The 27,599-nt window shown below is 44.0% G+C and overlaps 1 protein-coding gene across 2 annotated transcripts; it reads left to right on the top strand.

Annotated features, from left to right (window-relative positions):
- Positions 1–272: 272 nt before the first annotated feature.
- Positions 273–27,599, top strand: LOC110521372 (Golgi apparatus protein 1). 2 transcript variants are annotated; one of them, XM_021598876.2, is made up of 26 exons: positions 273–792; positions 12,878–12,907; positions 13,117–13,203; positions 13,677–13,892; positions 14,959–15,162; positions 15,360–15,431; positions 15,677–15,863; positions 16,070–16,284; positions 16,601–16,722; positions 16,851–16,952; positions 17,724–17,877; positions 18,068–18,106; positions 19,724–19,861; positions 20,071–20,157; positions 20,298–20,360; positions 20,540–20,653; positions 20,878–20,966; positions 21,063–21,273; positions 21,391–21,528; positions 21,904–22,027; positions 22,201–22,343; positions 24,865–24,966; positions 25,237–25,344; positions 25,470–25,590; positions 25,708–25,814; positions 26,090–27,599. In XM_021598876.2, the coding sequence occupies exons 1-26, from the start codon at positions 469–471 to the stop codon at positions 26,255–26,257; spliced, it is 3,465 nt and encodes a 1,154-aa protein (XP_021454551.1). In that variant the 5' UTR covers positions 273–468; the 3' UTR covers positions 26,258–27,599. The 2 variants fall into 2 exon arrangements, with proteins under 2 accessions (XP_021454551.1, XP_021454552.1); XM_021598877.2 differs by lacking the exon at positions 18,068–18,106 and having other exon boundaries at positions 275–792.

Raw genomic sequence — 27,599 nt, 5'->3', positions numbered from 1 at the left:
AGGAACAAATGAGAGCAGACAGAAGTGAGATTATAGAAACAAAAGTGCTAGATTTCCCCATTGCGATAGCGAATTTACACAGGCAGCTCAATTCTGATCTTTTACCACTAATTGGTTTGTTGGCCAATCAGATCAGCTGGAGAAGAGCTTACGTGAAAAGATCTGATGTGGTCAAAATATAAATTAGTGGGAACAATATCAGAATTTGGTTTCCAGTGTAAACGCAGCCGTCTAGAGTCCAAAACTATATATACTTGTGTTTATTGCAAGTTAAAGGGGTGATTGTGATACAGAGAAACTAACGAGTCGGACCATATCAATGTTCTCAATTAGATGTTCAGTCTAGAAAATGTAGCTCTATGACTTGAGGTTGCCAACAACGCACACGCCGACGTATGCACGAAAACGTCCCATCCCACTGTAGTCATAATTTGCAGCTAGCAATCCAAGCTAGCTAGTTATCCGAAGATGGCGGCTTGTAGACGTGTTCCTCTTCTGCTTTTGATGTGTGTCTTTTTGTATATGCATCCCATTCGAGGACAGAAATCTGCGAACAGTGTAAAAGCCAATACTGCAGTTAGGGTTAATATCCAGGCTCAAAATCAAGCCGCAGTTCCGGCTGCTGTAAATGGAGGTTCTCCAGTCGTCGCGGCCTCGCCACCTCGTAGACGCACCAGCGGCTGGAAGCTGGCCGAAGAGGGGGCTTGTCGGGAGGACTTGACCAGGCTTTGTCCAAAACATTCCTGGAACAATAACCTGGCTGTGCTTGAGTGCCTCCAGGATAGGAAAGAGGTATGGTGGAGTGAGCGATATTGTGTCCAGAGCTTGGGTGTGGGCTTTACTCAAGCTATAACGTTATCGTTAGCTATCCGATGCTAACTTTTAGCCTGCTGGCTACTTGGGTGCAAAAAGATGTAAAGAAAGTATGGTCATTTATTATTCCATATGCTTCGAGAACTTCATCATTTGAGAACTACTGAAAATACTGCATGTTTTTTTATTTTTTTACCAGCCATTTAGGACGGTGTTAACTAGTAAAGTGAAGTCTTCATCACTTAACGTGAACTAACGTTAATGACCTAGTCACCTAGCTAATATCTACAGATGTGCCAAGCTATGACCATTGGCATTGCTAAATTAGCAATGGCTAGCTTGATCCTCTAATGATATGTTGGGAATAATGTGTAACGCATTTACTGTCTATCAGAGCCAACATTTACAGCAATGTCCTGTTCAGAGGAAGAATAGGCGGATGTAGGAGGAGTGACGGTTTTTAAGCTTCCAGCCAATGGTTATGGATAGGCTTGGGAAAAGGCAATATCTACAGTAATCTGTGTTGAGGGACCACCCCTGCCTAGGGCCAGAAAGCTAGAGGTGAGACTCTATCCTAATCTGAACCAGTACAACCTGGTCTTGAGGAGACAATTAATATGACGAGATCTCCTCTGACGCCCAGGATCCCATTAGCCAGCTCTGCAAACTTAACTGTATTACAGCCTTGCGTAACGACTGTAAGGGCGATAGTTGCTCTGCAAAACTCCATATTTTGGTGAGTACTGAACTTATTTTCACAACATTTGCAGAGCTGGGATTTGAATTGACGAATCCTGGACATCAGAGGAGGTCATGTTCATCGTCTCCTCAAGCCCATGTATTGGTTCAGTCCAAATCCGGTGTTTGCAGAAGGCAGATTTGTATAAGCACCTGAGCCTCAAGGAGCTTGTCTAATATTAATGACAGGTAGTTACTCTCATCTCAGTCCTCTTCATTGTTAAATGTATTATTTAATTTATTTTCACCAGGTGTTGAGGCCTATTTCAGTGGCCTGTTCATTGAGGAGGCTGGAGAGTCATGCTCTCTTGGCTGTGGGTTGTTTTTGAGGCACACAGCATTTTGCCTGTCTCCAGGCTACTCTCACTGTCAGCCTCCCTGGTAGTTGTGGTTTTGTTGACGTGGTCCATTCAGAGTAGGGAGGAGGCCATGGCAGTGTGGCTTTACTTTCAGGCTTTGTGGATTGACTCGTTTAGTTCTGAAAGTTCTGGTTTGGAATACGAACGCAGTTTGAGGTGTTGGCGAGGTAACTTTGGTCAACTCTGAGTTCAACTCAGGGTAACCAGTACCATAAAAGTGGCTCACCTTTTAGCCAGGAAAATGTCTATAGCAACGAATCCTTCAGAACTAACCTGCTCCGGAGCAGGTGAACTTAGGACTCCATTAACCCTGAATGAAGTAGCTAAGCCATGAGTTGAGGACCAATGAAATCAATGGGCCTAACCTTGCAAAGATCATCTCCTTCATTTGAGTAAGACAACAGATTAAAACACTTGATTAATAAAACATTTAATGTTAAAATACCTCATTTCTTATCGCAACACATTTTAGAAATAACAGCATTTGCTTTTGCACTAATGGATTCAGAAATGTGTGAAAGGCAAACCGACAGCTGCAATCAACCATAGACATACTGTAAAATCCATATATGGCAGTTCCCATTCAAGTTAAGACTGGCTGCCATTGCTAGTGTACCCAATGGGTTTAATCGTCAAATTGCCAGGGTTAGAGGTTACAAAACCCTTCTATGGATTATGTCTATGACAACAACCTGTTTCACAGATGGGAGCGATAAGCACACCAAAGACAGCATTAAAGATAAGTAATGAAATGGAGACATTTCTAAAAGCCTAGGCCTAATTTTCAAGAAATTTTCATTTTTGATTTCGGCACAAATGAAAATGTGGCACTAACTTGGCCATGGATCTAAGAAGAGTTTGGCATTCGACTAGCCATGTGCGACATGCACGCACAGTTACAAGCCTGCTAGAGTTTGCTGCAGGCGGATGAGCGATATCCACTGTCGTAGTACGGATAAAGCCTGAACTAGAATGTGAAGCTAGCTAGCTTTGGAAAGCTGGCTACCACCCGGTTACTCAACCCTGCACCTTAGCGGCTGCTGCCCTGTATAGACAGACATGGAATCACTGGTCACTTTAATAATTTTTACATAATGCTTTACTCATTTCATATGTGTATATACTGTATTCTCTTCTACTGTGTTTTAGTTAATGCTAATCTGACATTGCTCGTCCTAATATTTATATATTGCTAAATTCCATTTAACTTTTAGATATGTGTATTGTTGCGAATTGTTAGATACTACTGCACTGTTGGAACTAGGAACACACAATACATCCACAATAACATTGCTAAATATATGTATGTGACCAATAAGATTTGATTTGAAAACCCTAAGTAGATCTAGCTTGCGTCATAGAAAACCCCTCAGGGTAAATTTGAGGCATTTTGAAAATTTCTCTCGGGTTGATTTTTTAAATTATTTTTTTTATTTTTTGGCTATTCATAGTCTCAATAGAGCTAAAATGCATTGTAAGGTCTTAGATTTGGCAATAACGAGTGTTTTTTATTGCAAACGGCTATTGTCCCACTAACACTAGATTTTCATTTATCCTGCCAACTGCTGTTTTGTTTACAGCAAATAGGCCTAAACATTGTCGTCCACTCGTCCAGCCTTAGTCACCCGTGGGGAAATATTGATGACATTTCATTGCACACTGCAAGGAAATCTGTACAACACAGCAGTTTTCCCCTCTGCTTGATGTAGGCTAATTTTATTAAACTGCTCAGTTCTCAAATTCACATAAGCTCAAAACCTGTGCAGGCGTGCACTACTTTCATGGTTTCTAAGGTCAAGGATATGCTTAATGCCCAGTTCAGATACAACGGGCGACATAAGACTCAACAAGACAAAACTAGACCATTTTAGAATGTTTTGATGGAGATCAACTGACTGAAGACCTGGCATTCAGATCAGACTGTTGCCACAGTAACAGTGCCTCTTTACAATGACATAATGAAACAAAGTTGCCACTTGTATCAGGGTATTGTATCATGAAATATGTATGCACCAGAGACAGGGCACACTTTGACTTGTCAGAGAAATATAAGCAAGCTAGGTTAGCTAGTTGCTTGACTGAACGAGTGTTAGCGCAGTGTTCTCTAACTAGCTAAATGGACCTCTCTTGTTGCAAGACTTTAGCTAAATATTGCATTTTGGGAATTCCAGCAGCTGACATGAGATGTTCAAAAAACTCGGATCACGCAAACTGCGCTGCAGTATACCTAGCGGTTAAGAGCATTGGGCCAGTAACCAAAAGGTCGCTGGTTCGAATACCTGAGCCCACTATGTGAATCATCTATGTGCCCTTGAGCAAGGCACTTAACCCTAATTGCTCCTCTATGTCGATAAGAGCGTGTGTTAAATGACTGAAATGTAAATGTAGTAAAATCGTCTTGTCTCATGTATCTGAAGTGGGCTTAGGATAACTTTTTAAAGATGACATCATAAAACGTCTTCCATCAGACACATTTCTAAAGTAAAAATCTATACGCATGTAACAGGGACATTTTAAGATCAATAACGTTTATATTCATTTTAGAGTTATTTAACAACACAATGTGTAGCATATTTATATACAGTTGAAGTCGGAAGTTTAAATACGCCTCAATTGTTCACAATTCCTGACATTTATTCCTTGTAAAAATTCCCTGTCTTAGGTCAGTTAGGATCACCACTTGATTTTAAGAATGTGAAATGTCAGAATAATAGTAGAGAATAATTTATTTCAGCTTTTATTTCTTTCATCTCATGGGTCAGAAGTGAAGCTGCAAATTCCACTATTGTGCTTAATCCTTATTATGGCTTGCTTCACAACACATAACCCGATCCGGTCGAGCCTCATTAGCCAGATGAAGCTAGCTGGCTGCTTATAACTTTAGGTTTGGGCAACATGGCCCTCATCCAAGCCAAGGTGGCGAGACATGGTAGTGATTACACCATAAGCCTTGTTGATCTCTGCACCAGACAGGATGCTCTTGCCAGCACAACATGTACGCTGCGGTGTGTATGGGCTTCAGGCAGAAGTCTTCACACTTCTTGATGTATTTCAGAACTGCAGTTTCCTCTGCTTGGAGCAACAGTAAAGTGTGCAGGGCAGTACGGATTTCTTCTCTTACATCTGCAAGCAGAGTCTGAACATCAGACAGGATGGCATTGTCTCCCTCAATTTGTGCAATGGCTACTGCTATAGGTTTCATGCTGCTTACCACTCTCTCCCAAAATACATCATCCAGGAGGATCCTCTTGATGGGGCTGTCCATATCGACATACTGTGATTATGACCATTTCTTGGAGAGACTCCTTCCCCTCCAGGAGACAGTCAAACATGATGACGACACCACCCCAACGGATAGAACTCTATCCAAGATGGCATCGCAGTCAGATGTCTTTGTCCTCGTCGTATGTATCTTTTTTTCCCCGCATATCTTTTTGGGATTTTTCTAAACCTGAACTTCAGAATACTCTCCTGCAACCCACCTCACCCAATGTGGTGTGGATCTGCTTTTTTCTAAAGTATCTTTCTTTACTTTTGAACCGGAACCCCAACAGAAGTGCTACAATACCTATTTTGCATATTGGCCTGTACTCCTTTTACTGCCGGTTCGGAGCCCCAACGATCCTTCACGACTGGATTAGCGACGTAGTCTGCCCGGGGGGGGGGGGGTTCTTCAACCGGCTACAACGTTGCGACGTCCCCTGAATGCCCGCCTGCTAGCCGCAGCCCGCTAGCTGTCTAGAGCATATTGGACTGTTAGCTGAGGAGATCCATCGGCCAATTTCTTGGGCCACTATACGCATTCTACCAATTGGACTGCACCCCCTTTACTACACAGAACACTAATCTATCATGACTGGTCTGTCGAGGAGGCTAAAAGACTTCTTCCATCGCGACGTCCCTCTAAGGCCCTTCTGCTAGCCCCGTCCCGCGAGCTGTGTCTCTAGCCAGCCTAACTACTCACTGGACCCCTATGATCACTCAGCTACGCATGCCTCTCCCTAATGTCAATATGCCTTGTCCATTGCTTTTCTGGTTAGTGATTGTCTTATTTCACTGTAGAGCCTCTCGCCCTGTTCAGTATGCCTTAGCTAACCCTTTAGTTCCAACTTCCACACATGCGGTGACATCACCTGGTTTAAATTATATTTGTAGAGACAATATTTCTCTCATCGTCACTCAATGCCTAGGTTTATCTCCACTGTATTCACATCCTACCTTACCTTTGTCTGTACAATATGCCTTGAATCTATTCTATCGCGCCCAGAAACCTGCTCCTTTCACTCTCTGTTCTAAACGTACTAGACGACCAGTTCTTATAGCCTTTAGCCGTACCCTTATCCTACTCCTCCTCTGTTCCTCTGGTGATGTAGAGGTAAATCTAGGCCCTGCAATGCCTAGCTCCACTCCTATTTCCCAGGTGCTCTCATTTGTTGACTTCTGTAACCGTAAAAGCCTTGGTTTCATGCATGTTAACATTAGAAGAACATTAGCTCCTCCCTAAGTTTGTTTTATTCGCTGCTTTAGCACACTCTGCCAACCCGGATGTCCTAGCCGTGTCTGAATCCTAGCTTAGGAAGACCACCAAAAACCCTGAAATTTCCATCCCTAACTATAACATTTTCCGACAAGATAGAACTGTGAAAGGGGGCGGAGTTAGAACCCTGCAGGCTGCCTTACTATCAAGGTCTGTACCCAAACAATTTGAACTTCTTCTTTTAAATCCACCTCTCCAGAATCCCGTGATCCCGTGAGCGTAATCATAGCCTCAAGCTCATTACCATAACGCAACGTTTCCTATTCATGAAAATCGCAAATGAAATAAATATATTGAAACACAAGCTTAGCCTTTTGTTAACAACACTGTCATCTCAGATTTTCAAAATATGCTTTAACCAAAGCTACACAAGCATTTGTGTAAGAGTATTGATAGCATAGCATTAAGCCTAGCATTCAGCAGGCAACATTTTCACAAAAACAAGAAAAGCATTCAAATAAAATAATTTACCTTTGAAGAACTTCGGATGTTTTCAATGACGAGACTCTCAGTTAGATAGCAAATGTTAAGTTTTTCCAAAAATATTATTTGTGTGAGAGAAATGGCTCCGTTTTGTTCATCACGTTTGGCTAAGAAAAAATAACGAAAATGCAGTCACTTACAACGCCAAACTTTTTTCCAAATTAGCTCCATAATATCGACAGAAACATGGCAAACGTTGTTTAGAATCAATCCTCAAGGTTTTTTTCACATATCTATTCGATAATCTATCAGTGGTGGCAGCTGGCTTCTCATCCGAAGAAAACTGAAAAATACTGCAGCTGGAGATTACGCAATAATTGCGACGGAGGACACCAAGCGACCACCTGGTAAATGTAGTCTCTTATGGTCAATCTTCCAATGATATGCCTACAAATACGTCACAATGCTGCAGACACCTTGTGGAAAAGGTAAGCTGACTCCTAGCTCCTCCACAGCCATATAAGGAGTCATTGCCATGAGGCGGTTTCAAAAAATGCGGCACTGATTGTATTTTTATCTGGGTTTTTTCAGTAACATCAGTTCTGTGGCACTCACAGACAATATCTTTGCAGTTTTGGAAACGTCAGTGTTTTCTTTCCAAAGCTGTCAATTATATGCATAGTCGAGCATCTTTTCGTGACAAAATATCTTGTTTAAAACGGGAACGTTTTTCATCCAAAAATTAAGAGCGCCCCCTATATCGAAGAAGTTAAAAGTGCTTTCCTCTCCATCTTAAATAAGCAAGCCCCATTCTAAAAATGTAGAACCAGAAACCTATATAGCCCTTGGTTCACTCCAGACCTGACTGCCCTTGACCATCACAAAAACATCCTGTGGCGTACTGCATTAGCATCAAATAGCCGCCGCGATATGCAACTTTTCAGGGAAGTTAGGAACCAATATACACAGGCAGTTAGGAAAGCTAAGGCTAGCTTTTTCAAACAGAAATTTGCATCCTGCAGCACAAACTCAAACAAGTTATGGGACACTGTAAAGTCCATGGAGAATAAGAGCATCTCCTCCCAGCTGCCCACTGCACTTAGGCTAGGAAACAATGTCGCCACCAATAAATCCACTATAGTTGAATTTCAATAAGCATTTTTCTACCGCTGGCCATGCTTTCCACCTGGCTACCCCTACCCCGGTCAACAGCCCTGCAACCCCCACAGCAACTCACCCAAGCCTCCCCATTTCTATTTCACCCAAATCCAGATAGCTGATGTTCTGAAAGAGCTGCAAAATCTGTACCCCTACAAATCAGCCGGGCAAGAACATCTGGACCCTCTCTTTCTAAAATTATCTGCTGAAAATATTACAACCCCTATTACTAGCTTGTTCAACCTGTCTTTCATATCGTCTGAGATTCCCAAAGATTGGAAAGCTGCTGCTGTCACCCCCCTCTTCAAAGGGGGAGACACTCTAGACCCAAACTGATACAGACCTATGTCTATCCTACCCTGCCTTTCTAAGGTCTTTTGAAAGCCAAGTTAACAAACAGATTACGGACCATTTGGAATCCCACCGTACCTTCTGCGCTATGCAATCTGGATTCAGAGCTGGTCATGGGTGCACCTCAGCCATGCTCAAGGTCCTAAATGATACCATAACCGCCATCACTGTGCAGCCGTATTCATTGACCTGGCCAAGGCTTTCGACTCTGTCAATCACCACATTCTTATCGGCAGACTCAACAGCCTTGGTTTCTCAAATGACTGCCTCACCTGGTTCACTAACTACTTCTCTGATAGAGTTCAGTGTGTCAAATCGGAGGGCCTGTTGTCCGGGCCTCTGGCAGTCTCCATGGGGGTGTCACAGGGTTCAATTCTCGGGCCGACTCTTCTCTGTATACATCAATAATGTCGCTCTTGCTGCTGGTGATTCTCTGAATCACCTCTACGCAGACATCACCTTTCTGTATACTTCTGGCCCTTCTTTGGACACCTCCAGACGTGCTTCAATGCCATACAACTCTCCTTCCGTGGCCTCCAACTGCTCTTATATGCAAGTAGAACTAAATGCATGCTCTTCAACCGATCGCTGCCCGCCCGTCCAGCATCCCTACTCTGGACCATTCTGACTTAGAATATGTGGACAACTACAAATACTTAGGTGTCTGGTTAGACTGTGTACTCTCCTTCCAGACTTGCATTAAGCATCTCCAATCCAAAACTAAATCTAGAATTGGCTTCCTATATTGCAACAAAGCATCCTTCACTCATGCTGCCAAACATACCCTCGTAAAACTGACCATCCTCGATTTCGGCCATGTCATTTACAAAATAGCCTCCAACACTTTATTCAGCAAATTGGATGCAGTCTATCACAGTGCCATCCGTTTTGTCACCAAAGCCCCATATACTACCCACCACTGCGACCTGTACGCTCTCGTTGGCTGGCCCTCGCTTCATACTTGTCGCCAAACCCACTGGCTCCAGGTCATCTACACGTCTCTGCGAGTTAAAGCCCCGCCTTGTCTCAGCTCACTGGTCACCATAGCAGCACCCACTCGTAGCACGTGCTCCAGCTGGTATATTTCACCGCTTACCCTAGCCAATTCCTCCGTTGGCCGCCTCTCATTCCAGTTCTCTGCTGCCAATGGCTGGAACTAACTGCAAAAATCACTGAAGCTGGAGACGCGTATCTCCCTCACTAACTTTAAGCACCAGCTGTCAGAGCAGCTCACAGATCACTGCACCTGTACATAGCCCATCTGTAAATACCCCATCCAATTTACCTCATCCCCATACTGTGTTTATTTATTTATCTTGCTCCTTTGCACCCCAGTATCTCTACTTGCACGTTCATCTTCTGCACATCAATCACTCCAGTGTTTAATTTTCTATATTGTACTTACCTCACCACCATGGCCTATTTATTGCCTTTACCTCCCTTATCTTACCTTATTTGCACACACTGTATACATACTTTTTCCCCCCTACCCTATTATTGACTGTATGTTTATTCCATGTGTAACTCTGTATGTGTCAAACTGCTTTGCTTTATCTTGGCCAGTTTGCAGTTGTAAATGAGAACTTGTTCTCAACTAGCCTACCAGGTTAAATAAAGGTGAAATAACAAATAAAAAAACAGGTGTTGGTGGGCAGCTTCAATGTGGTGCTCTTATTCTTCTCACTGCTGCTATAACTTGATGACCCTTCACATACCTAACTGTTTCCCTGGGTTTCTTGTAGAGTGTATCCATTGTTTGCAGTGCCATGATGTCCTTGAGAAGCAGATGCAATGCATGAGCAGCAGAGCTAATGGGTGTAATGTGAGTGTAGGACTCCTCCACTTTAGACCAGGCAGGCTTCATGTTCGCAGCATTGTCTGTCACCAGTGCAAATATACCTTCTGTGGTCCAAGGTCATTGATTACTGCCTTCAGCCAATCTGCAATGAAGAGACTGCTGTGTCTGTTGTCCCTTGTGTCTGTGCTCTTGTAGAACGCTGGTTGAGGGGTGGAGATGATGTCGTTAATTATTCCTTGCCCACGATCGTTCGACCACCCATCAGAGATGATTGCAATAGTCTGCTTTCTCTATGATTTGCTTGACCTTCACTTGAACTCTGTATCCAGCAAATGAGTAGATAAAGCATGTCTGGTTGGAGGGGTGTATGCTGGGCGAAGAACATTCAGAAATCTCTTCCAATACACATTGCCTGTGAGCATCAGAGGGTGAACCAGTGGCATACACAGCTCGAGCAAGACATTGATCAGCATTTCTGACTACGTTCCTCCATTGGGTCAACTTGATTCCAGGAGGACCATGAGCTGTTGCTATAATTTCCCCCTCAAATAGAAGTAGAGGCACTTTTGTCAGAGGTAACTTGTTGTGAGCTCTGAGGGAACTTTAGAGCAGATGATTCTGCATCTTTGTTGCGTTATTCACATATGACTTGGCACAGTATTTGCAAATGTACACAGCTTTTCCAACTACATTTTCCTTCTGTTGTGAAATGTCTCTACACATCAGATAGTGCCCGTGGCATTTTCCTGTAAAGATTAGTAAAAAAATTACAAATACAATTCCAAGTACAGATAAATAGTTAAGTAGTTAGATTAAACAACTCCTTTGTAAGATAAATAAATGTTTTTTTATTTTTATAAAACGTGTATGGAAACAAGTGAATTAACACTCAGTTTGCAGGCTTATTAAGCAAGCTAAAACCCACATGGTAGCAAAAACTAACTAGCAGAAATTGTTAGGAAGTTAGAAATTATTTAAACATGCTTTGCTGTAGGCTACTATTTACTAGTTAACAAAAAAATGTAATAAATTATATTCGCCCCACCCATTATTGTGATCAAAACATATCAGAAAGCATGTAGTCCTTAGCTCAATAGCATCTCATTAGGGTGCAAGATCTTGAGAATCAACTGTACATGTGACGGAAGAAAGCACTGTGCATGCAGAAGGTTGCAATTCCATTGATTTGGGGATTGTTTAACCAAAATATGCCACAAGACCTAGAATTGCCTTGTGTATCCCACAGAAAAAGGTTCACTGTTAATAAGCTAACCTTTTTAAAAATGAATTTAAGCAACATTCCCGGGCTTAACTTCCCATGGCAAATTTCTAGAAATGTACGGGTAAGTTTCCCGACCCTTTGCAACCCGTGTGTGTGTGTATGTATACTCACTCACTAGGGAGGGGCACGGATATTCGAATATCCAAACGGACGTTAGCATTCGAATACTTCAAAGAGTAAGAAAAAAACCTGGCCTATTTTATCAATGGAAAAGGCTTTATCAATATTACTGACTTTGCTAAACAGAATGATATTTCACAACATTCTTAATTCAATAAAACAAACATTTGAATGTAGTTTTCATGACTTGCGCCCCATAAATACCTACCGTAGTCTACAGGGGTTTCACGCGTGTTATTGTCGGCCAATCAAGGTGACAATAAAAAGTGGCTCCATGTGTAGCAAGTGAAGTGGGAGATCTCTAATCAAAGCTAAATGGAATTAATTCCGTAACGTTAAGTTAGCTAAATGAGGAGTCCGCTACAACGAGCAACCACCAGGTAGGCTGTGGAATCTGAATGGATTTGCCGTAGATAAGGACGGGAAGCATAGCAAAATACAGTAGCCTCAATTAGCCTAGCTAGCTGGCTATCTTAGCTAGTTTCTTTGCATCGATTTGATGCATTAGACGGGCACTACCAGATATGATGATGATATATGGCGTCTACAAGTTTGTTTAGTTAGCAAGAGTCCGTATGCTCATCAAACACACACTCTTGACCTCTGCCCATCCCCCGAACTGCAGCAAGCAGTGGCACCTCTCTCCCAAGTTGCACTACAAATCAGTTCCAAAGTTTAATCAAAGTGTTTTTTATTTTGACTGGAAAAAAATGCATGATATTCAAATAGTGACATTATTTCCAATGCTAACATAAGATTGAGCTGCCATGTGGCCCTGCCCTCCTGTAGATTGTAGTAGGCCATTTTGTAGAGATGTTATTTTATCGCTAAAGCGTGTATTGGTGCTTTGTTGGACAGGCCTGCATTGCTTACAATCAGTCTCCTGCGGCTCAGCTCCCATAGGGAGGCCAAACATCAGTCAGCCTGGCCTGAGAGGTGCTAAGGAGAGGCATGCAGACATTCCTCTCCTCCTCAATGGCCTTGTGATAATTTAGGAGGTGGGCTCAGTCAAGACAGTAGCTATATTAAGCACAGGCCCACTAACGGTATAAAGTCAAATGGGACTGATATTGACCGGTGACACTCGTATGTTTCTACAGCCCTACAAGTTGTTGAGTCATTACATTTTACTGGTGGCTAAGTGTTGTGTTCAGCTCTTCTCTACGCCAACTGACAACCGAAGTGCTGCATCACTGTTTGTTTGTTTGGCCTTGTGCTCTTAATTGCTCAGTGCCCAGCATGTTCCTGCTTCTCTTTACGGTTCGGATCATAGTTTGACCCTTTTTTTTTCTCTCCAGGAAACCGAGATCGCTGCTGACTGCAACCATGTAAGTGTTTTGAACTTCCTCCCTCACATCATTAAACTGTCCTTTCAGTTTGTGTAACTGAATGTGAATAACGATTTAATACAGCGTTGTTAGCCCCACTTGTGGTCTGACCTGCTATCACACCCCTGCTTGCATTTCCCACTCACAGTGGACCTGTACTGTTTTTCTCTAAGCTATCAATAGACTTGTTTAATGCCTTCTTTCTCCAGCTCCTGTGGAACTACAAGCTGAACCTGACGACTGACCCCAAGTTTGAGTCTGTGGCTGTGGAGGTGTGCAAGACCACCATCTCCGACGTAAGTTGGCTAGCTAGCTGGCAGAGCTTTATGGCTCTGACTATAGGTAATAATAATGATTAGATCTGCTTATTTGTCCTGTTTCACATATGTACAAGTGTGTTATACACGTGCATGAAATGGGCTTTTTGCATATCCCAACTCCCCCTGAGACACCCTCGGCGAGCGGCCAGGGTCAGCCATTATCAACGGCAATCCTAATTGCTGCAGGGTTAAGTGCCTTGCTCAAGGGCACATTGACAGATTGTTCATCTTGTCGACTTTGGGATTTGAACTAGCGACCTTTTGGTTTCTGGCCCAATGCTCTAACCATCAGGCTACCTACCGCTACTAGGTCCTGTCCTTATGCTACTACTGTCACAGGTTTTGGCTTAATCCCTGTGCACAGGCCTTTGATGCCCATGCAAACTAAGTGTGTAAGAAAGATATATTGTGACATATGCTAACCATAATTCTCCTCTCCTTCCACTCAGATAAAAGAATGTGCGGCGGAGGAGAGAGGAAAGGGCTACCTGGTTTCCTGCCTGGTGGATCACCGCGGCAACATCACGGAGTACCAGTGCAACCAGTACATCACCAAGATGACCAGCATCGTGTTCAGCGACTACCGCCTCATCTGTGGCTTCATGGACAATTGTCGCGAGGACATCAACAGCCTGCACTGTGGCAGCATATCCACCGGCGAGAAGGTGACTGCTCTCGTGGCCTTCTCTCACCTGTCTGTTATTGCTCTGTGATATATCAGAGTACATGCTATTTAGCAGACGCTTTAAATACATTTGGTCCCAGGAATTGAACCCACTATCCTGGCCATGCTTTAACAGCTGAGTTATAGAGGACTACATCTATAGGCATAGATCTAACCTTGTCTAACTGTCATACACACCTGTCTCTTTTTACTGTCTACTCTCAACTCATTTCACTGGCGACTCAGTAGCCTACACGTCTGTAAAGATGGAACACTTGCTCACTTTTTAAATCAGTATTTTGTTATGAGGGCTTTATATAGCATTAGATTTGTATGAATTGGTCTCTGTCTCTAGAGGTAACAAAAAACATGGACAGGCGCAGGATATGCCCATTTTGTTTGTTTGTGCAGGTTTCTAATTTGTTTGGCTTTCCTTTTTATTTGACACTGTGTTCCACCATGGCTTATGACTACATGAGGTTTCCTGCTTTGGGCATAATGTAGTCCGGCTTGAGTTACTGCCTCTGTGCTGCTCTGAGCTCCAGTGTGGTTTTCCTGGCTATGAGTCCTCCTGAGTTTCTGCTTTCTGCAGTCAGTAACTTAGCTACTTCAGTCATGATTTATGACCAATTTAGCTTCCACGCTCCCGAAACTCCCAGTGTTAAACAATTTATATTTTCATCCTGGCATCCTCTGAATTATTCCTTTCTACAGGATGATTAATGACCATGCCTTCAGGAATCAGAAGCCAGTTGTCAGGGCAACACAACGGCAATAACTCCTGATGCTGAATTAATAAAAAATAATTCAGCGTCAAAAAGTTTAAATATTTAACTTCTCTGTATTTACTAGTGTATTTCCTCCCCTCTCTGGCTGTTTTTGTGGTTGTGTGTTCTATTAAATTGCTCAAATAAATCATTTGAAATAAAATATTTGATAACATTGCATCCAAAACGCAACTCTGGGCGCTAACACATCTCCTGGCCTCGCACAGAGACGCGTCAGTGCTGTAGCCAACTTGAACGTATCCATCTCACTGTCCCCATGCCACCCTGTCTGTCCCTCAGGACGTGCACTCCCAAGGTGAGGTGATAGCATGCCTGGAGAAGGGTCTGGTCAGGGAGGCAGAGGAGCAGCCCGGGGCCCATGCCATCAGGCCTGACTGTAAGAAGGCCATCATGCGTGTGGCCGAACTCTCCTCAGACGACTTCCACCTGGATAGATACCTCTACTTTTCCTGCCGGGAGGACCGGGAGCGCTTCTGTGAAAATGTGAGTACCTTCTTCCTGTTCACTTCTCGTTTCTTTCATTTCATTAGAGGCAAAATTTTGAGATTCGTGGTCAGATGCATTCAGACTTTTATCCGAGTTGAATCCAAGCTCCTTGCAAAGGTGTTTTTGTCACTAACTTTGGGAATGTGAAAATGAATTCATTATTGAATCACAATTCTATTTTCTTTGATATCTAGACTCCAGCCGGAGAGGGCAGAGTCTACAAGTGTCTCTTCAACCACAAGTTTGAGGAGGCCATGTCTGAAAAGGTACGTGTTCTGCTCTTCAGCCTGGTTGGAACGGAGTCATCGCCAAAATAATAATATCCATCTTCTGCTACTTGTCATTTGTCCATATGAATAATGCTGTTATTGCAAGGCATTTTGTCAGCATGGTTGTCTAAAATGTAGAGAACACCCTTGAATGGGAATATCTGTTCTGGTAATTCCATTCTATTAGTCAGTGAGTCAGATGGAGATTGTGACCAGAGCTGTGTTTTGGTTGACCACCACAGTGCAGAGAGGCCCTGACCACGCGTCAGAAGCTGATTACCCAGGACTACAAGGTGAGCTACTCCCTGGCCAAGGCCTGCAAGACAGACCTGAGGAAGTACCGCTGCAGCGTGGACACCAACATGCCCCGCGCCCGAGAAGCACGCCTCTCCTACCTGCTGCTCTGTCTGGAGTCTGCCGTACACAGAGGTTAGGCTGGCTGTCTCTTCTTCCTAATCTATATCTGTGTCTCTCCCTGTCAACCTGTTTTGTCAATCTGTATTAGTCTTTCTCTCATACGGTGTCACACTGCTGTTACTTTGAGGGTTTTTCTCTCCACTTAATGAAATTAAATGCCTTTCTAGTGCCCCACTTGTAGTTCCTATGTGACTTTTCCTGACGTGTGTGTGTTCCAGGTCGTACGGTGAGCGGTGAGTGTCAGGGGGAGATGTTAGACTACAGGAGGATGTTGATGGAGGACTTCTCTCTGAGCCCTGAGATCGTGCTGCACTGCCGTGGGGAGATCGAGGCCCACTGCTCCGGCCTCCACCGCAAGGGACGCACCCTGCACTGCCTCATGAGGGTGGGCCGAGGAGACATGGGCACCATCGACAACCTCTGCCAGAAAGCTGTGAGTTCACAGGGTTCTCCCCAGGAGTGGTGCTGCTGTGTAAGGTGGGCTAGGGAGGTCTGGAAGGGGGTGGTGTTCAGAGTTTTTTTTATTTTATTTATTTATTTAATTTTTTTGTAGTAAAAAATAAATGCCTGTAAAATCACCAGGAATAAATCTTAAAATTAGTTATATTTAGGACATCCCACCACCGAGGTCAAACAGAAAAGAGAACCACTGTCAAGTTTCACTACACTGCCTAGTCATCTAGCTGTGTAACCCTTCCATTACCAGACAGTGGTTGTTGAAGGTTTGGGTCTCTCGCTCTTTCTCTTAGCTCCAGACCCTGATCCAGGAGGCTGATCCTGGGGCAGACTACCGTATTGACCGGGCCCTGAACGAGGCTTGTGAGTCTGTCATCCAGACGGCCTGCAAACACATCCGCAACGGAGACCCCATGTGAGTCACCAAATTGTTCCTCTCTCCTGCTTGATTTACACAAAGCTAGCAGAACATTTGTATGTCAAATTGCATATAGTACTTTGTATATCTGTGGAATTGTTAAGCTCCAATGTGCTTTTGTGTAGGATCCTGTCTTGTCTGATGGAGCACCTGTACACCGAGAAGATGGTGGAGGACTGTGAACACAGGCTGCTGGAACTGCAGTACTTCATAGCACGGGACTGGAAGTAAGTAGCAATGCTACTAGTTTATGGTGATGCTTGTCGTGTAATATTCTAATCAAGTGAGAGACTGTTTGAAGAAATGACAATCATCTTTATTCAATATTGATTCATTATTGCAATAATGAGGCTGGTCGACCGCACACTTTAAAGTGTGTTGCAGAGAGCTTAACCTTTACAGAGGAATCCTGTTTCTCATATAGCTGACACTAAGAACGCTTAGTCATGGCTGGTTCCACCCCCTCATGCAGATCGGCCATCTTGGGTTCATCTTATGGTTATCTGCACCTGGTGCCGTTTTAACCCAACCCCGGTTTAGTTTCCCAGATTCCAGGACGATTAGAAACAATGAGAGGTTTTCTTCTACTCCTCCAGGCTATCTCGGTTACACCTACCACATGTTGTCTATGGAATGTCAGGCTGCAACTCGATTGTCAGCTCAAGCTCCAGAGGCCCAACTCAGCCCCACAGACACAGATGAGAGAGTACTCCTCATAGCTTTTCGATGCATAAACAGTATTAAACAGTCTTGTAATTTTTCTCTCACATGCTTCACACATTCAAAGCCTATTAGGGGCCTGATCAGACTCCATATTAAGGGTTTTTAGTATGCCTGGTCAGTGTGCCCTGGTATGGTTTCCCACATTGTGCTTTTGCTTGTTCTTTTGGGTCTAGGCCGGGTTACTGTAAAATCACTTTGTGACAATTTCTGATGTAAAAGGATGTTATAAATGTATTTGCTTAATCCTCACACACACTCCTCTTACTGTCTGCCAGACTGGACCCCATCCTCTATAAGAAGTGCCAGGGCGACGCCTCCCGCCTGTGCCACGCCCACGGCTGGAACGAGACAAGTGAGATGATGCCACCTGGTGCCATCTTCTCCTGTCTGTACCGCCACGCCTACCGCACAGAGGAGCAGGGACGGCGGGTAGGACTGATTTCACCGCAGTGCACTGCACAAAACGTAGCTATCAGTGGCTAATGTAGAGGAACATGAATATAGATGTAGCTAAATATCAAATTATCACACAACCAAAATATTGTCTGAAGTGATCTAGGACCTTTTTAGAAATGCATCTGTCCTCAGTACATTCTGATGGTGTTGTCCTCTTTAAAAGGGAAATGCAGTGGATGAAACAGGAAGACGTGTTTTCGTTGTAAGTTCAGTGTTTTGTTAGTGATGATTATCACTATTTGATTCGGTTCTGATTCCCGAAGTTGATTCTGGTCAAAATGAGGGCATATTATAGATTTTACTTGTTGGAGAATTTCAATTCGATTACTTTTTTGATGATGAAATTATTTAGCCAACGACTTAAAGTATGAGTGCATGCACCTCTACATGTTGAATGTGTCATCGGTATCAGTAGTGGGATTATGTGATGTAATGATCACTATACTCAGGAAATGGTCTTGAGAATGACTACCTTAAAGGCCCAGTGCAGTCTAAGTTCTGTTTTCCTGCAGAAACAAACACTGTAAAAGTGTTAAAAAATGGAATCCGTGTTATTTCCTGGTAGTTGCTGGTTGAAAATACAATCTACGCAAGACCTCATCAGCCTGATTGGCGTGAGTTTCGGCTTGCCTGGTGACATCACCAGGCGGTAAATTGGTTAATAGATCAATAACAGAGTTCCAAACCTGTCTACCAATAATCACTCCCAGACAGTCCTAGCAAAATTCTTGCTTTAGAATGATGTGAAATACGGGCCAATTCAAGAGGGTGCTACTAAATTAGTGTCTAAACCTAGTTTTGTTTTTGCCTATGTCAGTATGAATCACATACAGTGAATCATTAAATATTCTCTACAATATTGTAACATTAATATGCTTGTACAGTGTTGATTTAAATAAGATTGTTTGTTGTGAACGTTGCTAGTTTAGACTGCACTGGTCTTGGTTATATCGCTTTCATATTTCGACGTTGAGGTGGTAACATTTGGAGGCGTTTCCACGCTTTGGACCAATCAAAATCAACTTGGTACCCTTTCATTTTCTTAAGATCCATGGCTTTCTATTCCTCAAACCCTGGTCAATCAACTTTGAGAGGGCCTGTTTCTATGGTGATTTTTAAAGGGAAAACTCAGAAATAAACTAAACTAAAATGGGGAGGGTACATACTGATTCTGTTTGTTAGCTTTGTAAATTAATTGTGTGTCTGTGTGCGCAATTTTTTAGCATTTTATTATTCTGTGGATTTCATTTATAAAAAGCCCATGTTATCCCACATGGACCTGCGGGCACTAGTTAGCTTGTCAGATGACGCTCGACTTTGGCGCCGTTCTGCTCACGGAGCATTGTCCGAGTTCTATTGAGCAGTAACCACTTTCTGACCATGGCTGTAATCACATTCTAATCTCTAATCATGCTAAATTCTCTGAGTAAATCATCTTTACCAGAAATGATTTGATATTGATATAATAACATCTGCATTGGGCCATTTTTAATATTTGACTGGAATGGTTGATTGGTGACGTTAACAGTGGGATTATTTATTGTGATTGCCCATTCAATATACTGAAGGTACACTACAAGAAAACACATAATTCTGATGGGACCTTCCATAAGTGTTGACACCGGTCTGTCTTGGGGGCTCCCATCTCCCCTACTGTCTAGTTTTCTTGTCCTGCATCCTAAACAGGGTTGGCCTCAATTCCATTTCAAATCAGTAAATTTAAGAAGGTCCTGAATGTCCAATTGACTGGATTGAAATGGAATTGATCCAGATCCTGAGTTTTTTTTAAATAGTGTTCTGTTCTTTTGATATTCTTTAGCTGTCCCGGGACTGTAAAGTGGAGGTGCAGCGTATCCTCCACCAGAGGGCGCTGGATGTGAAGCTGGACCCCGAGCTGCAGAGACGCTGTATGACTGACCTGGGGAAGTGGTGCAGTGAGAAGACTGAGTCTGGACAGGTACTGGAGGAGACCGCTTGCTGTCTATCTCATCCATTAATTGAATTGTAGCCTGTAACTGCTGACGTGATGGTTTTGTTTTAAAATGCTGGATGCAGACAGTCCTTTACTATAGAATATGGCTGTACATATTGGGGCTAGATCAGGGGGACCGTAATTGCACAACCAGGGTGTAAAAAGTTTGACATGGACTTTTTTTGGTGTTCCAGGAACTGGAGTGTCTACAGGACCACCTAGAGGAGCTGGTGTCAGAGTGCAGGGATGTGGTGGGCAACCTGACTGAACTGGCGTCTGAGGTGAGAGAGACGGGAGTACCAGGGACACGCTGACTAACTGGTTGACTGATTGACTTGCTGACTGCTCTGTAAGAAGAACTGGCTGTGGTAAACTATGGTTGGTCACATGGTAAAAGGGCGTTCTTCTCTTTTCCCACCAGGACATTCAGATTGAGACCCTGCTGATGAGAGCCTGTGAGCCAGTCATCCAGTCGCACTGTCACGTGAGTCCTACCTCTACCACAGCCCCGAGCGCCCTCTCAGGGTTTTTCATACCACCAACCCCCATTTTAACTCCACTAACAATGACCGGGATATCTCTCCTGTCAAGAATGTAAAATGATCCATCAGCTGATTTAACTGATCAGGTTATCCTGACCATTTCTCCCCTTCTCTCTCCCAGGAGGTGGCAGATAACCAGATCGACACTGGGGATCTGATGGAGTGTCTGGTGCAAAACAAACACCAGAAGGAGATGAACGACAAGTGTGCTGTGGGAGTCACACATTTCCAACTGGTGAGTCTGTCTGTCGCCCAATTCCAAATAAACACTGGTGTCGATCTGAAATGATTGTATAGATGGAAGTGGGAAACATACAATATGCCTCTAAACCAATGCTTTCATCCAAAGCAACTTACAGTGCAGTGAGTTCATCCAGTTTGATAGTATGTGAGATTTGAACCCACGACTTTGACAGTTGCTTTACTCCCATTTCTCTGCGTTTCCCTTCTCCCTCTCAGGTCCAGATTAAGGACTTCCGTTTCTCCTACAAGTTTAAGATGGCCTGCAAAGAGGATGTGCTCAAACTCTGCCCCAACATCAAGAAGAAGTGAGTCTCGTCTGAGAGAGAACCTGGGCATAGTTGACCAAACTACAGTCAAACTTTAAACGGACCCAAACGTTGTCTCTCTTGCTGTCTCGCTAGGGTGGATGTAGTGCTCTGTCTAAGCACCACGGTGAGGAACGACACTCTTCAGGACGTCAAGGAGCAGCGCGTGTCTGTCAAGTGTCGTAAGCAGCTGAGGGTGGAGGAGCTGGAGATGTCTGAGGATGTCCGTCTGGAGCCTGAGCTCTACGACTCCTGTAAGCAGGACATCGGGAGGCTGTGCCAGAACGTGGCCTTCGGGAATGCCCAGGTAAGGCCCACTGACAGCTGTTTGTGTGCCTTGAAAAAGCATTTAGTAAACACAGTATTTTTCACAACTATTGATTACGATGATGGCAACTATTGATGACTGTGACGTTTGTAATAGGTGATAGAATGTCTGAAGGAGAACAAGAGGCAGCTGACCCAGCGCTGTCACCACAGGGTGTTCAAGCTGCAGGAGGTAGAGATGATGGACCCAGAGCTGGACTTCCAACTCATGAGGGTCTGCAAGCAGATGATTCGGGTATGTACTTTTCACAGAGTCATTTTAGCACCGAATGCATAACACAAGGACCCAAAGCAAGGAATGTAAGGAACTTTTCAACAATGTAGCTATGCTCAAAGGTGCTTCAGTCAAAACATGATTGCTGATTACCTTGTGTCCGTGAAGTTACTTTTCAGAGTAATTATAATGTTCTGAAGGAGAGGTCCCTGGCTGCTATTAAGACTGTCCCAGACAGACATGATGACTGGCTTGTTGTCTGTTGGTCTCTCCCAGTCTGTGTATTTAATCTGCATAGATGCAATACATTTAATTGATAATGAAGAGCAACGTTTCACCTGCTACGCTGTCTTTATCTGTGTTTCTGAGTGTCCTAGTGTTGTCTGTCTCTGCCAGCGGTTCTGTACTGAGGCTGATGCCAAGAACATGCTGCAGTGCCTGAAGCAGAACAAGAACAGCGAGCTGATGGACCCCAAGTGTAAACAGATGATCACAAAGAGACAGATCACACAGAATACAGGTGGATACTGAATATACACACACACTATAGCTCTCAATATGAGAAGAGATTATGGCTTCCATCAAACAATACAGTAAACACCTCTGTAGTATTACCCTACCCCTATGGTTCTCACCCTGTCTCCCCAATATAAACCCTATGGTTCACCCTGTCGTCTTCTGTGTTCTGTCCAGACTACAGGTTGAACCCAGTGCTGAGGAAGTCGTGTAAGGCTGACATCCCTAAATTCTGCCAAAACATCCTGAACAAGGCTACAGGAGACAGTGAGCTGGAGGGACAGGTTGTCTCCTGCCTCAAACTCAAATATGCAGACCAGGTCAGACTACACATGTTTACTGGGTCTCCTTATACGGACCAGAAATATTAACTCAACAATTTCAACTATTTTTTACTGAGTTACAGTTCATATAAGGAAATCAGTCAATTGAAATTAATTCATTAGGCCCTAATATATGTAATTCACCCGACTGGGCAGTGGTGCAGCCATTGGTGGCCCACCCACTGGGGAGCCAAGCCCAGCCAATCAGAATGAGTTTTTTCCCCCACAAAAGGGCTTTATTACAGACAGAAATACTCCTCAGTTTCATCTGCTGTCCGGCTGGCTGGTATCAGATGACCCTGCAGGTGAAGAAGCAGGATGTGGAGGTCCTGGGCTGGCGTGGTTACACGTGGTCTGCGGCTGTGAGGCCGGGTGAATGTACTGCCTATACAGTGCCTTGCGAAAGTATTCGGCCCCCTTGAACTTTGCGACCTTTTGCCACATTTCAGGCTTCAAACATAAAGATATAAAACTGTATTTTTTTGTGAAGAATCAACAACAAGTGGGGCACAATCATGAAGTGGAACGACATTTATTGGATATTTCAAACTTTTTTAACAAATCAAAAACTGAAAAATTGGGCGTGCAAAATTATTCAGCCCCTTTACTTTCAGTGCAGCAAACTCTCTCCAGAAGTTCAGTGAGGATCTCTGAATGATCCAATGTTGACCTAAATGACTGATGATAAATACAATCCACCTGTGTGTAATCAAGTCTCCGTATAAATGCACCTGCACTGTGATAGTCTCAGAGGTCCGTTAAAAGCGCAGAGAGCATCATGAAGAACAAGGAACACACCAGGCAGGTCCGAGATACTGTTGTGAAGAAGTTTAAAGCCGGATTTGGATACAAAAAGATTTCCCAAGCTTTAAACATCCCAAGGAGTACTGTGCAAGCGATAATATTGAAATGGAAGGAGTATCAGACCACTGCAAATCTACCAAGACCTGTCCGTCCCTCTAAACGTTCAGCTCATACAAGGAGAAGACTGATCAGAGATGCAGCCAAGAGGCCCATGATCACTCTGGATGAACTGCAGAGATCTACAGCTGAGGTGGGAGACTCTGTCCATAGGACAACAATCGGTCGTATATTGCACAAATCTGGCCTTTATGGAAGAGTGGCAAGAAGAAAGCCATTTCTTAAAGATATCCATAAAAAGTGTTGTTTTAAAGTTTGCCACAAGCCACCTGGGAGACACACCAAACATGTGGAAGAAGGTGCTCTGGTCAGATGAAACCGAAATGGAACTTTTTGGCAACAATGCAAAACGTTATGTTTGGCGTAAAAGCAACACAGCTGAACACACCATCCCCACTGTCAAACATGGTGGTGGCAGCATCATGGTTTGGGCCTGCTTTTCTTCAGCAGGGACAGGGAAGATGGTTAAAATTGATGGGAAGATGGATGGAGCCAAATACAGGACCATTCTGGAAGAAAACCTGATGGAGTCTGCAAAAGACCTGAGACTGGGACGGAGATTTGTCTTCCAACAAGACAATGATCCAAAACATAAAGCAAAATCTACAATGGAATGGTTCAAAAATAAACATATCCAGGTGTTAGAATGGCCAAGTCAAAGTCCAGACCTGAATCCAATCGAGAATCTGTGGAAAGAACTGAAAACTGCTGTTCACAAATGCTCTCCATCCAACCTCACTGAGCTAGAGCTGTTTTACAAGGAGGAATGGGAAAAAATGTCAGTCTCTCGATGTGCAAAACTGATAGAGACATACCCCAAGCGACTTACAGCTGTAATCGCAGCAAAAGGTGGCGCTACAAAGTATTAACTTAAGGGGGCTGAATACATTTGCACACCCAATTTTTCAGTTTTTGATTTGTTAAAAAAGTTTGAAATATCCAATAAATGTCGTTCCACTTCATGATTGTGTCCCACTTGTTGTTGATTCTTCACAAATAAATACAGTTTTATATCTTTATGTTTGAAGCCTGAAATGTGGCAAAAGGTTGCAAAGTTCAAGGGGGCCGAATACTTTCGCAAGGCACTGTGTCTCTAAAACGACATTGGAGAGGCAGCTTATGGTAGAGAAATTAACATTAAATTGTCGATCTACAGCTCTGGTGGACATTCCTGCAGTCAGCATGCCAATTGCACGCTCCCTCAACTTGAGACATCCGTGTCATTGTGTTGTGTGACGAAACATCACATTTTAGTGGCCTTTTGTCCCCAGCACAGGGTGTAGCTGTTTAATCATCTTCTTGATATGCCACACCTGTCAGGTGGATAGATTATCTTAGCAAAGGAGAACTGCTCACTAACAGGGATGTAAAACCAATTTGTGCACAACTTTTGAGAGCAATATGCTTTTGGTGGGTATTGAACATTTCTGGGATCTTTTATTTCAGCTCATGGGACCCACATTTGACATGTTTTTTATATTTTTGTTCAGTATAGTCGACCATGTTTGAGTGATTGGTAGGTAGGTTACACGTACTGTTTGTGTGTGTTTGTCTGTGTGGGTGTACTTAGACCATTCTCTTACGTGTGTGTCCACAGCGTCTGTCTCCAGACTGTGAGGACCAGATCAGAGTGATCCTACAGGAGTCAGCTCTGGACTACAGACTGGACCCGCAGCTGCAGATTCACTGCACTGATGAGGTGATTGGGTCTAAACAGGGGTGCATTCATTGTCTTGCAATGGAAACCATATACAGTTTTTAAGAACCAAACGGAACGAAATAGGGAGGGACCTTCCTGAATTTGCCAAATAAAAACTTTTGTTGCAAATCGTTTTCCGTGTGGAGGAAACCGTTGAAATATTTCGCTACAGAATCGTCACAATGAATACACCCCAGGACTATTACAAACACACACGCTTTGTAACACAGTTAAGAAATGGTGGTTATACATTACCCTTCTGCGTGTCAGATCTCTCGGCTGTGTCCAGAGGAGGCTGCGGCCCAGGAGCAGACCGGTCAAGTAGAGGAGTGTCTTAAAGTCAACCTCCTCAAGATCAAAGTGGAGGGCTGCAAGAAGGTGGGTGGTTCTGTTCTCTTCCCTCTCCTCTTGGTAAACAGAAACTGACAATGTTCAGCCGTCTTAAGAGCCAAGAGTCTGAGAAACATCATTTTTATTTCTCTTATCACCCCACCTCTCTGCAGGAGGTTCTGAACATTCTGAAGGAGAGTAAAGCAGACATCTTTGTGGACCCTGTCCTCCACACGGCCTGCGCTCTGGACATCAAGCACCAGTGTGCTGCCATTCCACCAGGACGAGGGCGCCGTGAGTAGTACACACACACACACACCACCTGCACATTTGTACATGCATCCCTGTCCCCTGTAAGGCCTTTTCCTCTGTGCTGAATGGCCTTACCTTTTTGCTTGTGTTTCTCGTCAGAGATGTCCTGTCTGATGGAGGCTCTGCAGGACAAGAGGGTGCGTCTGCAGCCAGAGTGTAAGAAGAGACTGCAGGACCGCATCGACATGTGGAGCTACGCTGCCAAGGTGAACAAGACGCACGCACAAACATACCAACAAGACGTCACTAGCTTGTCTTAACACAAAACAACTAGCTTGTCCCTTCAAAACAAGTGCGAACCTACCAAACATTACCACCACACTTTTTAATGTGTGTATGTTTTTTGTCATGAATTGAGCTATCAGTGGCTGCTACCCTCTTATTGCCTAGGATTCAACTCACACAATATCACATTGAACAATCTCTACTTTTTCATACTTTGACACCCACACCTGCTCCCCTCCCCCTATGTCCCTCCAAGGTGGCCCCGGCCGAAGGCTTCTCAGACCTGGCCATGCAGGTGATGACCTCACCCTCCAAGACCTACATCCTGGCTATGATTGGCCTGAGCGTGTGCATTCTCTTCCTGTTTGGCCTGCTGTGTGGCCGCATGACCAAGCGATTAATGCAGGAGCAGAAGGACAGGTAGAGAGAGGGACCACAGAACCAGGACAGGGCCCTCACTCAACATAGCCCCAGCTGCCCTGACCTTAGCCTGGCTCTATGTACAAACCATCTCCTTTTTATCCTCCTCTTCTGCCTCCTCCACATCCCTCCCTGAGACCGGCTTCTAGGGGGAGCCAGCCATTCGAGCTTCTGTCATCATTGCTATGCTGTCAGAGGGCCACGTAGGGTGCGGGCCTAGATTACCTAGTCTACCCTATAATAGTTGGTTTCACTGGTGTGAGAGTGGACATGCCCCGACTGTGAGACCGACTCATAACCCCTCCACCATCTCCACTCCAGTGTCTGACTGATGTTCTGAAGTTATACAGGAGACTTCTAGAAGGACGCTGCCGCCACCTGTTTGTCCTCCATCGCTCCACTGCTAACCAGCTAACGCTAACAGACCTGTACAGTCGGGCGGCCCAGTTAGGCCAGCCCGATGGGGCATAAGCAAAAATTCTGGATTCTGCTTTTGGTTTCTCTTGCAGTGGTTTTCTTTTTTTGCTTTATCTCATTTAGAGGTAATATTTCTTTACAGATGTTTTCTGTGTGGGGGGGGGGGGGGTCAGTGGGGTAAAAGGTGAGGTGGCTTCACAATAAACAGTAAGATTTATGTGAGAGAGACAGAAAGAATGTCTCCATACTTATGTTCTTCCCGAGGGGCTTTCAATGATTTCAGTACTGATACATTGCTTTTAGTGTGAGTGGTTGTGAGAATGACAGTGTGTGAAATGGGAGTGTTAACTGTTTTTCTATTACATTGTTGTTCTTCTCCTGGGAGGGCGGTGGGGGGGGGAGCGGTTGTTGACTGACTTCAGGTTGCCCATGTTTATTACACTCACTGATTTGCCATGAGACTGCCAGGTGTGAACTGTCCTCCACCGACTGAACCGCATAGGAGAGGAGTCACACAGCCTACAGTATATTAGATCAGTTGTACACTTATAATAACTGATGATAAATAATATTGATTCCTCAATTTTGTGATTATACTGACAGACCTGGCAGTGTATCATAGATGGCTCCAGTGTCAATGCTAACCGAATGGGTGGTATGGTAGAGAAACGGTTAGCATTGACCAGATGGCTGGACATCCAGGCGAGTAGTCTCACATTTCTCTCAAGGTACTCAGTTAACAATGGGCATTTCAAAGTTGGAGAGCTGGGTCTAGGTGGTCTGATTGGACACAACACTGGTGACAGACGGTGCAGGAAGATATGTCTAATTTTGAACACTAACATTTCCATAGCTTCCCATGTAGCAGATTTAAGCCAAGGGTATCTAGCGGCGTTAGGATGGTGGTAGAAGAACAATGGGGGAAAAAA

Source organism: Oncorhynchus mykiss, chromosome 30 (assembly GCF_013265735.2).
Source record: "Oncorhynchus mykiss isolate Arlee chromosome 30, USDA_OmykA_1.1, whole genome shotgun sequence".
In the NCBI taxonomy this organism is placed as follows: domain Eukaryota; kingdom Metazoa; phylum Chordata; class Actinopteri; order Salmoniformes; family Salmonidae; genus Oncorhynchus; species Oncorhynchus mykiss.
The sequence above is the reverse complement of the archived record's forward strand: the minus strand, read 5'-3'. Positions and strand labels throughout refer to the sequence as shown.

Coding starts and splice junctions, on each gene's coding strand:
- LOC110521372 (XM_021598876.2), top strand. CDS start 469: ATGGCGGCTTGTAGACGTGTTCCTCTTCTGCTTTTGATGTGTGTCTTT. Junction 19,862..20,070: donor AGAAGACTGAGTCTGGACAG/GTACTGGAGGAG, acceptor TTGGTGTTCCAG/GAACTGGAGTGTCTACAGGA. Junction 20,967..21,062: donor TGCCCCAACATCAAGAAGAA/GTGAGTCTCGTC, acceptor CTGTCTCGCTAG/GGTGGATGTAGTGCTCTGTC.